A 12,457-nucleotide genomic window follows, 5' to 3' on the forward strand; every position below is an offset into this window, starting at 1 on the left:
AAAAAAGAAAATGGAGCAGTTCTTCAACTCATCTGAAGCATGAAGTCTAATATATGACTCTGCTATTGGTTGATACATTCCGTTTAGGGAAGGACATTTTGCATGAAATCATTTGGCTTAGAGTCCAGTGCCTACCCAGTCTAACAGAATTCCCGCATCGGGGGTGGGGGAGCAGAGGAATCTGTTTGGTGATGAACGCCCAGATGATTCTGGTGATCAGCCAGTATCTAGGAGCCACACCTGGCTCGCCCATTCTTCTGTAGCCTTCAAGCTTACTCCCCCACCCCGCATCAGACATTTAACTCTTAACATTCTGGTTAAACACTCAGGGTCCCCAGTTGTGGCTTGCTTAGAACTAATTCATTCTTTCTTGCTGCAACTCAAGTTAATTTTGTCTTTAGCATTCAAGACAGATGAAAAACAAGGTTAGTCATACCTCTTGCATCTGATAGTAATATATAAAGACATTTAAAGGCCGTTTATTTCATACTTCCATAAACTTGAGAATTACAAATGACACTTAATGAGGAATTGGACAAGTAGGAATGATCTGACAGTTTCCTGTCTTGAAATTTTACCGACAGTGCCTGTGTTTGGGTCTGTCCTGTGTTCAGTTAGCAGTGATGGCTGCTGGCGCTGTGGAAAGGTATAATTTGCTACCAGATTGTGGGAGTTGCAGCTCATGCAGAGAGTCCTCTGGATGGAGGCCAGTCAGCTTTTATGGACTTCAGTGCTATTTGCTTCAGTACACTTTGAAATGCAGGGTCAGCTCACTGAGCTACAACGTGCAATAATAACACATTTTTATAGGAGTAGCTTGTCAGAGCAGTAACAACATACGATACATAAAACCAATAAACACACCATGTCTACAGATTCTATCCTAGTAACCGGGATAAAGCAATAAAATTGACAGCAGCTATCAAAAAGCTGCCTTTCTGACTTTGTAGGGTGAATTTACTGTTGCTTAAAACAGAGGAGCTGTCACAAAGCCTTAGATCAGTGTGCAGTTACGGAATAGCAAGTTGCATTACACGGAAGGGGCACATGGCTGATAAATGAAAGCAAAATGGGCAATTACGTTTTGCCAGGGCTAAACCCTACAGTCTTTCCTGTGATGCAGTCCTCATCACAGATAATCTGCAGAATACTTTTGTTTTTGTTTTAACTATTAGGGAGAACCGTGTGGCTATGGAATGGTGAGACGATGATTAGTATATCCTCTCTGCAGCTTAAATCCTATAGTCAGGAAAGAGCTTGAATTTGTTAAAATGTTCAGGAAATTCCATGCATGGTGGTTCTGTCTTAGACTGGATTCATTGAGGGTCGAGTTCCATCCTGTCTGATATGGGTGAAGGAAGGAAGGAGGGCATGAAACCAGTAGAGAAGGAGGGAAGCACAGAGAAGGAGAAAAGGAATGAAGGGAAGAAACAGCCAAGAAAGCAAAAGGAAAGAGAAACAAAGAGAAAAGGGAAGGAAAGAGGAAACACTGAGCGGGCTTTTTGCATCTTCGTGGTCACTACCAGGAATAGTTCCCAGAATTTCCAGAGCTGATCATCTAATTTGGTACAAGCAATTGAATGAAATCAACAAAACAAATTACCTGTGTGTCCTGCTACCTTCCTACCTGAATCCTCCAAGGTGAATGGCTCTGGCACAAGAGTGGGCAGCATGGGGTGATGTAGTCAGCAAGGATGCTCTCTCTTGACTTGGGAGGGTTGGCCGCCTGAATTGTAAACTAACATTGCCCTTGGGTCCCTAGAAAGAGGGGTCTTTGGTGTGGCACTAGTCAGGGAGCTGCCTGGGAGAGCCCCTGCTTTGCATACTGACAGGGGCTGGCCGAGGCAGCCATGCCCACTTCTGCATTAGGTCTCTTCTGAGCCCAAAACTCAATGGAAAAAGGCCTTGGTCATTGTCAGACTCAAAGCCAATACCAACACAGCAGTGGCTCAAACCGGCCCTCTCGGAATATTGCCCCACCATCTTAGGCCCAGGGAAGGAAGAAAGGTGGATGCTGGATGTGTCTCCATTCCGCATAATTTTAGCACTTAATTCTTCCTTCCCCACACATCTTTATTTTATCTAAAATGCTTTATTTTTGAGAGAGAGAGAGAGAGAGAGAGAGAGAGAGAGAGAGGGGCAGCCAGCAAGAGCAGGAGAGAGTCAGAGAGAGAGGGAAACACAGAATCTGAAGACAGGCTCCAGGCTCTAAGCTGTCAGCACAGAGCCTGACGTGGGACTTGAACCCATGAACCGTGAGATCATGACCTGAGCCGAAGTCGGACACTCAACTGACTGAGTCACCCAGGTGCCCGTCCCCACACATCTTTAAATGACTGCCTCTCCAATGCTCCATCTGGAAAGCCGAGGAAAACTTCCTTTTCAGGTAACTGTTTTCCCAAACAGTGGTATTCAAGGCAATTAAAGCAGCTAATTGTGTGATGTTTCATTTCATGAACAGAGTGGTGCTTTGCTCGTGACCATTCACCAGGTTCCCAGGCCACCTAGAGCTCAACGAGATCTAGTATCCATTCATCTCTGCCACCTCTCTTGGCTTTGAAGGAAGGATGTCTTTAAGTTGGAAGTTACCTGAGGATGGGGAATAAGGTGTATGTTCTCAGACACTTTGACCTGCTTCCAGAAAGTAAGGGGAAAAGAAAAGGCCCTTGAGAATAATTTTGAGATAATATTCTTGCTAAGAGGGCCTGGAGAAACCGTGGCCTGGGAGTTAACTGGGGTCCCTACTTCTTAGCATTTCTCACAGTGGGAGTAGGGTGAGACCAGTGAGACATCCACTTGGGTGCTAAATATAAGGGGGCACCAAAAACTCAATAATGAAGATAATATTTTAATACAATATCAAATTTAAAAAGTAATGCAAAGTATCAACCATGAACAAAATACCAAAATTTTAAATAAAGGCAGGATCAGTATTAATGATTTTTCCTTTTGCCTCAGGCTCTAACATGATTCACCACGGGACTATTATGAATCATGTTTTTAAAAATTTTGTTATTTTATTTATCATGGATTTTTTTCCATTAAAGTTTTTAAAATATTGCATTAAAATATTTTTGTCTGGATTGCTGAGGTTTTGCTTCTTGTTTTTTGGGGGTTTTTTGGTTCCCCCTTAGGTTATGCACCGAAAGCAAGATCCTCTCTCCCTTTACCTTGTGTCCTTAATCAAGAACTTCTGGAAAAACTTTGTCTCCCACTTAGTACTACACAAAAAAATCCCCCAAGACTACAAGACTAGCCGAGCATTTGCAAGAGAGGTTTATGGCATTTCTTCACTATTTCCTGTCTTTTTTGCTGTTCTTGGGGGGGATAGAGAGGTAGAGTTTCCATTCTGTTAATATGTCCCACTGTTAGGCCCTCAACATAATGGCTAATAAATTCTGATTGGGTATGAAAGTTAATTTTATTTTGATATTCCAATCAGATTTTCATAGCTTGAGTTACCACCTCTAGACTAAAATTGCTTCCAGAACTTGAGGCCATATAAATGCCACATCCTGAATATAAGAGATTTCAACTTTTGTCCACCGGTGCAGACCACAGAAGATCAAGCCTTAAAGGGATGGACCCTTTAGGTCTTGCAAGGCCTAAGTCCTAACACTTTGCTTTTCTCTGTCCTCTCTTGCTCTCTCTATATTCAGTGGTTCTGTCCTATCTTTTCCTCTGGCACAACCATGGCTGACAACCCCAGACTCAATAGAAACTCATTGAGCCAGACTATTGTGTTGTGGACAGCTAGAGCACAGTGATGCTTTCTTCTTCCCCTGGTTTTCGCTGCAAATGCACGGTCTTGATTGCTATCCCAGGTGAATAGACTTTTGGGAGCTGCTCTGGGAACGAAACCACCATTTATCTCATAGTTCCTGTGGGAAAGAAGCTTCTAAGGACCAGACGTTCAAATGAGAAGAGCATTTGGACCACAGCCCATGTGTAAGGTAGGATTTGTAATATAAGACCAAGCACACAAGATAGGTAGAAGAAACTTCCATGGTTCTGAAGTGAGGGTGGCCAATGTAACAAAAACCCTAGACCTTGGAGGATGAGAGACTGGTGGGGTGGTTTGCTTTTTGTTTTTGTTTTTGTTTTTGTTTGTACCTATTTACACCCTAGTGGCATTGTAGAGACCTTAGAGACTTAAGGATTAAGCAGACTAATGAAGTCAATTTGATATCACGCTTCATTTCTCAGCCTCTTCTTTTAAACTCACTTGTGTATTCCCTTTTTCATTTAAAATAAGCTTTGACACTTGATCCTCAACAAGTTTTTCAAATGACCAACTGTCTGAGGACTCAGAGCCAAGCACGATGCCCAAGCTGTGGGAGACAGAGTTTGGACTGGGGTCACCACTGCCGCCATGTTGTGGTTGTTGATCTCCCTTTAGGATCAAGGTAGGTGCTGCTTTGGGGGCGTCCAGGAGTGGAAGGGAGATAGCGTCCTAGAAATTCCTCTCTTGGCCTTTCCCTGCCATCGGTCCTCCAACCCCCTTTTATGTGAGGCAATGGCTGTGTCTCTCACAGCTGTTGTTTGGCCCCCTGGCCCTAGTCAGTTTATGCTCCAAGAAGGTTCATTAGCTCTGGGACTCAGAAAAGCACAGTGAGTCCCTGTCCAGCTGCAGGAGCCAATCTGAAAATTCTGACAGCCTGAAAAGGAACAGACAACAGTTCCTTTACTTGGGGCAATTTCATTAAACACATTTATTTGCCATCTCCAGAAACCTTTCGCACTAAATGTGCTGGTATTTCCACCTAAGGAGAAATTTAACTGAAAAAATGAGCAGAATAGCAACGAAGAGTAAAAATATTATAAGAAAGAAAATGCCCACAGCCGTAATCCCACAGGACAGTTTGACATCATATAGCTTAACTCCCCTTAAAGATGGGGGGTTCGCACACATGGTTTCCTCCAAGCCCTCAAATTTCTGCAGATTTTCTTTGTACCATGTTATAAAATAAATGTTGGAACAAGTGCAGTCCAGGGGATTGTGACTTAAGTTAATGGTGCTCTGCTGGGACAAGCTGGGGAGGAGATGCAGAGGGACGGTGTGGATGCTATTGGCAGCCAGATTGAGGTAGAGCCCCTGAAGATGGCTAAAAGCATCGATGCTATTGTCCGTCAGGCTGTTGTAGCTTAAGTCTACGTGACTCATTTTCCCAAGGCTCTGGAATGCTTGCTTGTCTATGGAAAGGAGGTCACAGTTGGATAAAATAAGAATCTGTAAGCTGCTCAAGGGCTGAAGTAGGTTGGTCTTTGAGATGCTCCCGTCTGGAAAGCGATTCCCCTGTAAATTTAGATGGCGGAGATCCACCAGACCTGCTAGAAGGTGCTGATTGCTGGTATCTGGGAGACAGTGAGAAAGATTCAGAACCTGTAGGAGATGAAGGTTTTGAAAAGGACTTTGTGGAGCCTTAACTTGCAAGTGGGTAAATGCCAAATCTAGACGTTCTAACCGAGGACATTCTTTGAATGCCTGACTCTGGAGACCAAGAGGCTCATTGTAACTTAGATTTAGGTATTGTAAGTGGGGCAGGTTTTTGAGTTGCAGATTGCAGCAGTTGGAAGCTGTTATATCATTGTGGCTTAAATCAAGTTTCTGAAGGTTTTCTAGTTTTTCCAAACACCCAACACCAAGGTCAAGTGTCCTCACATTGCCTTTGATAGAGAGGTCTGTGAGGGATGGAAAACTGGCAGCATTGATTTGACACAATTGGTCAAAATTATTCACATTGAGAACTAATTTCTTGAGAGTGTTCATACCCTCAATCCCAGAGGGTAACTCTTTCAAGTGAGTTGCTGTCAGATCCAATTCCTGGAGTTGAGTGAAGCATCGAAATGTGGTAGATGAGATATCAAAGAAATGGTGCTTCTGTAGATTGATGCTTTCAACAGACACTTCGCAAAGTCCCTCAAGCATGGCTGAAGTAAGGTCTTGGTCTTCAGTGTCGTCGAACGTCCCCAGCCAGAGAGATTGAGTAGTAGAGTTCTGTAGACCATTCAATATAACAGACAAGTTAAGAGTCCCACCAAATTTCAAACTTTGGAATCTTTTCGAATGGAAAGCTCCAGGCTCAATGCCTCTAATGTCATTGCCATTGAAATTAAGGCTTAGGTTGGTGGCCTTCTCTAGACCATTCACGTCTTCACTAGAGAGATAGGAGATAGCATTATTCTGAAAATCCAGGACTTTCAAATTCTGTGTTGGAAAGTTTTCTGGAAACGTAATGGAAGAAATATGGTTGCTTCCAAGATACAAACTTTCCAACTTTTCCAGATTGTACACTGGTATAAACTCTAGATTGGATATTCCTGTTTGGACTAAGAAAAGATGCTTCAGTGATGTGGGCCCATTAAGTGCTGTTTCTGCCATGAATATTAGGGGATTTCCAGTCAACACAATTGTGTCCAGTTGATGCTGGTATTGAAAAGTGTCTTCATGTATCCAGTTAATCTGGCACCTTAAAAAGATAATAGTATTTAATAGTAATTACTTAGAAAAAAGAAAAGCTCTGTCAGAGTGACTAATATTAACCAAGCCATCTTCTGTGTATACTAACAACAGTATACATCATTCTTTGGAGTAAAACATAAAACACTTTCTTCAGTACCAACAGATGATCTATTGAATTAATGACTAGCCTCAGTTCTGAACACTCTGATTTATAATTTTTTCCAGATATCTTATTCCTTTGGATCGAACTGTCAGAGGTTTGTTTTTAGAACTGAGGGAACTGTTAGTGGTTTGATTATAGTGAACTGAAGGTATTATTTACAGTTTTAAGTCATATACAATATGTAGCACATAATGTATAATGTGGAACAAATGACATATATGTATCTGTGTCATCCTAGATAAGTCACAACTTTTCTCAAACTCTTGTTTCATCTATAAAATACAGATATGATGAATGTGTTAGGGAGTGGTTGTTAACCAAATGGTACATATGAAAATGCTCCATAGAAATATGGAGCAGTACAGGAGTCATCCTGGGGTTGTTCCTGAAAATACTGGATTACACATGTGTGAGTGCACACACACACACACCCACACACACACCCACACACACACCCATGCTGCAATTCCCTTCTGGCTTCTTCCTTATTTTCTTATAACACTTCTGCTTACTGGTTCATAAACACTGGTCCTGATTCTAAAATTAAATAATGGAACTCTTTTCCCAATTTACAGGGGAAAAACTTAGTACCTTATGTGTTTCTTCTATAAATTTTTCTTAAAAAGTCATCACCCAATAGTAAACTATACTAACATGTAGTAAAATATAGCATCTGATTGAATAAAAGATTTGTTTTTAGTTTTGTTATTAGTATTCCTTAGAGCTTCTTAAATAACACTGTTGAGTCAGTGTTCCTTGAAAACAATCCACTCTTCACTTCAGTGATTGGTTTCTTTAATACTATATTTCACCTGAATAAAAATATTTCATGGGCAAGAGTAAACAGACAGGAAAGGTAGAAGTCCCCTGTGCTTCCAAAAAAAGTTCCTGGAAACAATTTGAATGCAAGTTGTGTTATTATGTAAGGAAAACATCAGGCACACACAAGGAATTCAGACACATACCTGGTTAGGTCCAAAAAGATAAGATCTATGAGTCTGGTGAAAGTTGTATTTTCAATTGTAGGCAAGACATTAAAGCCAAATTCTAAAAATTCTGTTGTGTTTGGTAGAGTGTCAGGAACTTCTGTGAGACCTAAATTTTCACAGTTATATGTTTTGTTGGCTTCTTTCTGACAAGACAAACAATGGAAATTAAAATCAAGGTTGGTAATTTGATTGGCTAGCAAAATTATGTATAGTTTATCCTTTGCACAGCAATCCCACTCCTAGGAATCTTCCCACATACACACCTGCAAAGACACAAAGTGACTTGTGCATAAGATTATTTATTTTAGTATATTTTTGTAATACGAAAAGGTGGGCAGTCACCAGATTGTTCATCACTATAGGACTAGGTGAACAAAATACGGTCCGTTCACGAGATGGAAACTTCTGCAGATGAATGGAAGGGTAAGGTCTCCGCAGGCTGGTATGGAGTGACATCCAGGTATCTGGTGAGGTGTAAAAAGCAAGCTACAGAGTGAGCATATAGTGTATACAGTATATGGTATGTCATATATAGTATATTGTATTTGTACCTCCCCCTCCTCCTCAAGAAATTAAATTTGAATCCAAGACTTTAGGCCTAATTTACAGCCTACAAACGATATGAGACGTTTTAGTTAAAAGTATCACAAGGTAGCTGTCAGCCAAATGCCCAGGGTGGAGCATTCTATGGCATAACTGAGTTTGTTTTATTGACATGTGAGTGGTGTTTGGGAAGTAGAGAGGCGGGCAGATGAGGCAAGAGGACACTGGTACTCTTAAAAGAGACAGCGATAGGAAGTCTCTAAGAGATATAACCAACTAATAATAGAGTAACCATTGTTTGGATTCTGATTCAAATGAAGCATCAGGAAAAGACCTTTTATAGACTATCAAGAAACTTTGAGGACAGAATATTAGAAGATATTAGGGAATTAAGAATTTTTGAATTGTAACAGCAATGTTCTTATTCTCTTACAATGCATTTTGAAATATTTCTGTGTAAAAGGACTTGATGTCTGGGATTTTATTTAAAATACTCTGGGCATAAAAGAGGGGAGAAGTGGATACATGCAATCAGTAGGCAAATATAGGTGATTTGTTGAACGTCTATATGTACATGGATGTTCCTTATAACTACTTCTGTATGTTTCAAAATTTTCTGTCCTCATACTGAGTTGCAGACAGTCCTCCTTAGCTGGAAACAGAAGACTTTACTCTGAAGCCTGATGTTTAAAATTTTTTTAAATGTTTTATTTATTTTGATACAGAGAGAGACAGAGCATGAGAGAGGGAGGGGCAGAGAGAGAAGGAGACAGAACTGGAAGCAGGCTCCAGGCTCTGAGCTAGCTGTCAGCACAGAGCCTGACGCGGGGCTCGAACCCATGAACGTGAGATCTGACTTGAGCTGAAGTTGGAGGCTTAACTGACTGAGCCACCCAGGCGCCCCTGAAGCCTGATGTTTTAGACATGTCACATTTTAATTCCTTTTTGCTTTACTACAGCGTTGCCTTAGTGGTGCACATTTTTGTAGGTACAGCGAGCATGCTCACCTACAGGAAATCATGTTTTCTTCTATATTGTGATAATATCATCAGTGTTACTGATGAAAATGCCATATTTTTATTTCCTTATAATTCATTCTTCATTTTATAGACCCAAAGTCCTCCAGGCAATGTCACAGATCCACCTAATGTCCTTGAAATTCACACTTCACATTTAAAACTTAGATTTAGCTGACTGGTGGGAGAAACACAATTTGCCAGACCCCTCTTGAGCCCATGAACCTGGATGGCCCCAAAAGGCGATGTATGTAACTTCCCCAGTAGCTGCTAAGGTTTGGAAGCTTTGAGAAGACATTTCCCTTCTAATCTGGCATAACTGATGTCACATATCCTTGGAGAACGTTCCTCAATTCGTCTTGCACTATTCTGGTCCGACAGCACAAGGCGCCGCGCTGGCACTTCCCTCCTTCTGAATATATAAACACCCGTGACACCGAAATTAGTCCTCTTCTGTGCTTTACTAAGCACTTTTACTGCATTAATGTAATTCAGAAAGTTGAGAACCAGCAGGAGCTCTCGGGAGCCGGTGGCCTGAGGGAGCTTCTAGCAAATGCAAAGGCAGATAAATGCAATAGTTCAGTTTTAACCCAGTGAAAAACAGAACTAGTGGATAACATTACCACAGAGTATTGAGAAAACCCCCATGAGCCTGTGTCATACATTAATCTGTAGTGTAGTATAAACTGCAATGAACTCTCTGTCCTTGATTCCTGGGAGAACGAGGCAAATGACAAGAATTGCAGCTTATAAGAGAATTTAAAAAGCATGCACATTTTGGAGAATGTCCTGAGTTCCATACACACAAAGCCTGTCCCCTTTGGCTTTCATTTTCACACTCTTGTCCACTCACAGTTACTATTATGGATGGTGACACGGAGCTCCCCATGCTCTGGAATCTCTCCAGCAGCGTTAAATTGTCTCCAGTCTCTCGAATTTTTTAAGGCAGAAAGTACACACACACACACACACACACACACACACACACACACTCACACACACACTGTTGTTCTCATTCCTTTTTTGTTGAGAGTAAATTGTAGACATCATGACCCATTCCCCCTAAGTCTCCTAGAACAAGGACATCTCTTCTATAACCACAGAGCTAGTGCTTAATTCAGAATATTGAACAGTAACACAATGTTATTATCCAAGGTACAGTTCAAATTCACATTTTGGCAATTGTCTTAATATTATCCTCATAGTAATTTTGTTTTTTCTAGTCTATGTTCACACATCACATTTAGTTTTTATGTGTCTTTAGCCTCCTTTAGTCTGAGACAATTCCTTAGCCTTTTGTTGTCTCTCATGGCATTGATGTATATACCAATAAAACACGCACACATATGTATGTATATAAATACATACATAAATAAATATATTCAGTATATACATGTATACTGAATACAGCCTCATGTTTTATAGAACGTTCCTCACTTGGGGCATCTTTCCTCATGATTTAATTCAGATTATACATTTTTGGTAGAAATACTACATGACTGAAGTTGTGTCTTTCTTAACGTCAGGATCCTCTCAAAACTTTTTGAGAGAGAGTCAGGATGAGCGGAGCACAGGATTCTGGGGCTGCAGCATGACCACATGACAGAGAAGGAGGGGACAGGCTGCAGAGAAGGAATATAGAGCTAAGCTGCCGGGGCTCCGTGTTCAGCGGCTCCTCCAGGCAGAGACCCACCCCTGCTTTTGCAGCCCCTGTGGTTCCTCTGAGCTCCACGTGACCACTTCCTGTGAAACTAGCTTTCATTCTCTGCCTCTCAGTGTGAGGTCATTGTCTAAAATCAGCTTCTCTCTCTCTTACTTTTGCTGGTCCCGTGGCAGACAGGTCCCTTCTTGATGTGAACTTGTGCAGCCAGCGGGGCTGTGCAGGGCATTCACAACAACCCCATGCCTACCCCTTTCCAAGCCGTGGGCCGTTTACTCAGGACCCGCTGTGTACTGGGACCTGCACCAACCGTTTTGTCTCCAGTTTCATGTCCGAGCTGTGCCTTTTCCGCAGAGCGGGACTCATAAGTGTTAAATCTGTGTTTGCAATCCCTTTTCCTTCCACGTAATTCATTTGCATTTTTTCAATCAGGATCTTATTTTGCTTCCTTCTGCTGTAACTCTCTCTGCTATCCCGCAGTAGTTTCTCTTCTCTAAAGTGTTGAAATCATTTTCTAATTTTGAACCTTCTGAGCTTAACCACGTGCTGATTCCCACCTTTCCAAACTTTCCTTTGCACTTGGCATACACCGCAGCCAGCAACCCCATGCGCAAAGTCTGGCATGTGGAACGCTGACCCTCCCTCCAGTTTGTCACTCCTCTACCCAGAGTTAGTGTGACTGCATCAAATTCCCGAGTAACAACTGCTCTCTGAAAATTAAAAAAAGATAGTCCTGAGAGGACACAGTCCTAAAACTTCATTGGGAAGCCTGCTCCTACAGGCAATGGCCACCCCAGTTATATGCAGTTCATTTTCTGTATATCTTGAGCCAGATTGCTTCAGGTCCCAGCTTTCAACCACTAAACTGTCTTCTCTGAACATTCGTTTTTGCCAACTATAGATGGAGGATGACTTTCTCTGTGGGCCAACTCTGAGGATTAATGAGATAATGTATGTTGAGCACTCACAAGAGGAGTTCGTGTTTTACTGGATCGTCACCATATCATGTCCTTGTTTAGAGCTCTTCAGAAGCCTTTGTATCTGTGGATTTGTGAAGTTGGGGTTCTTCTGAAAAGGAGCTCTACTAGGCACTTCCCACTCTAACCTAGGACTGAAGGCGTATCTCCTACCATAGGCTTGGATAGCCAAGATGAGCGCATTTGAAATGAAGAGGCATATCTTCGCTCCAGAGTAGTTATTCAAGAATGCGTCTAAAGTGTTACCAGAATTCAAATCACAGAGCACTGCATGTTGCCCATGCTCTTCCAACTCCTGCAGCACCAAGATGGCGAGGTTCTCTCGGACACCTGCTGGGCCCTGTCCTATCTCAGTGATGGCTGTAATGAGCGCATTGGCCAAGTGGTAGACATGGGGGTCCTGCCCAGGCTGGTCCAGCTCATGACCAGCTCGGAGCTCAATATCTTGACCCCCTCTCTCCGTACTGTGGGAAACATCGTCACAGGAACAGATCACCAGACCCAGGTGGCCATTGACGCAGGCGTCCTGAAGGTCCTGCCCCAGCTCCTCATGCACCCCAAGTCCTCCATCCAGAAGGAGGCGGCGTGGGCCTTGAGCAACGTGGCCGCAGGGCCTTACCAGCACATCCAGCAGCTGATTGCTTGT

The 12,457-nt window shown here is 42.3% G+C and overlaps 2 protein-coding genes across 2 annotated transcripts in view; one reads left to right on the forward strand and one right to left on the reverse strand.

Annotated features, from left to right (window-relative positions):
• Positions 1-12,457, reverse strand: part of CD180 (CD180 molecule) — a 21,261-nt gene that overhangs the window by 3,755 nt on the left and 5,049 nt on the right. The window contains exons 2-3 of the mRNA XM_029942363.1: positions 7,592-7,758; positions 4,226-6,470 (exon numbers count right to left, since the gene is read on the reverse strand). Coding sequence (XP_029798223.1) covers positions 4,742-6,470; positions 7,592-7,758 — 1,896 coding nt within the window. The 3' untranslated portion in view covers positions 4,226-4,741. The remainder of the gene's footprint in view (positions 1-4,225; positions 6,471-7,591; positions 7,759-12,457) is intronic.
• The window catches only part of LOC115294453 (importin subunit alpha-8-like), a 1,138-nt gene continuing 763 nt past the window's right edge, over positions 12,083-12,457 (forward strand). Inside the window, exon 1 of the mRNA XM_029942364.1 lies at positions 12,083-12,316. Within this exon, the coding sequence (XP_029798224.1) occupies positions 12,083-12,316 (234 nt within the window). The remainder of the gene's footprint in view (positions 12,317-12,457) is intronic.

Source organism: Suricata suricatta, chromosome 6, assembly GCF_006229205.1.
Source record: "Suricata suricatta isolate VVHF042 chromosome 6, meerkat_22Aug2017_6uvM2_HiC, whole genome shotgun sequence".
In the NCBI taxonomy this organism is placed as follows: Eukaryota; Metazoa; Chordata; class Mammalia; order Carnivora; family Herpestidae; genus Suricata; species Suricata suricatta.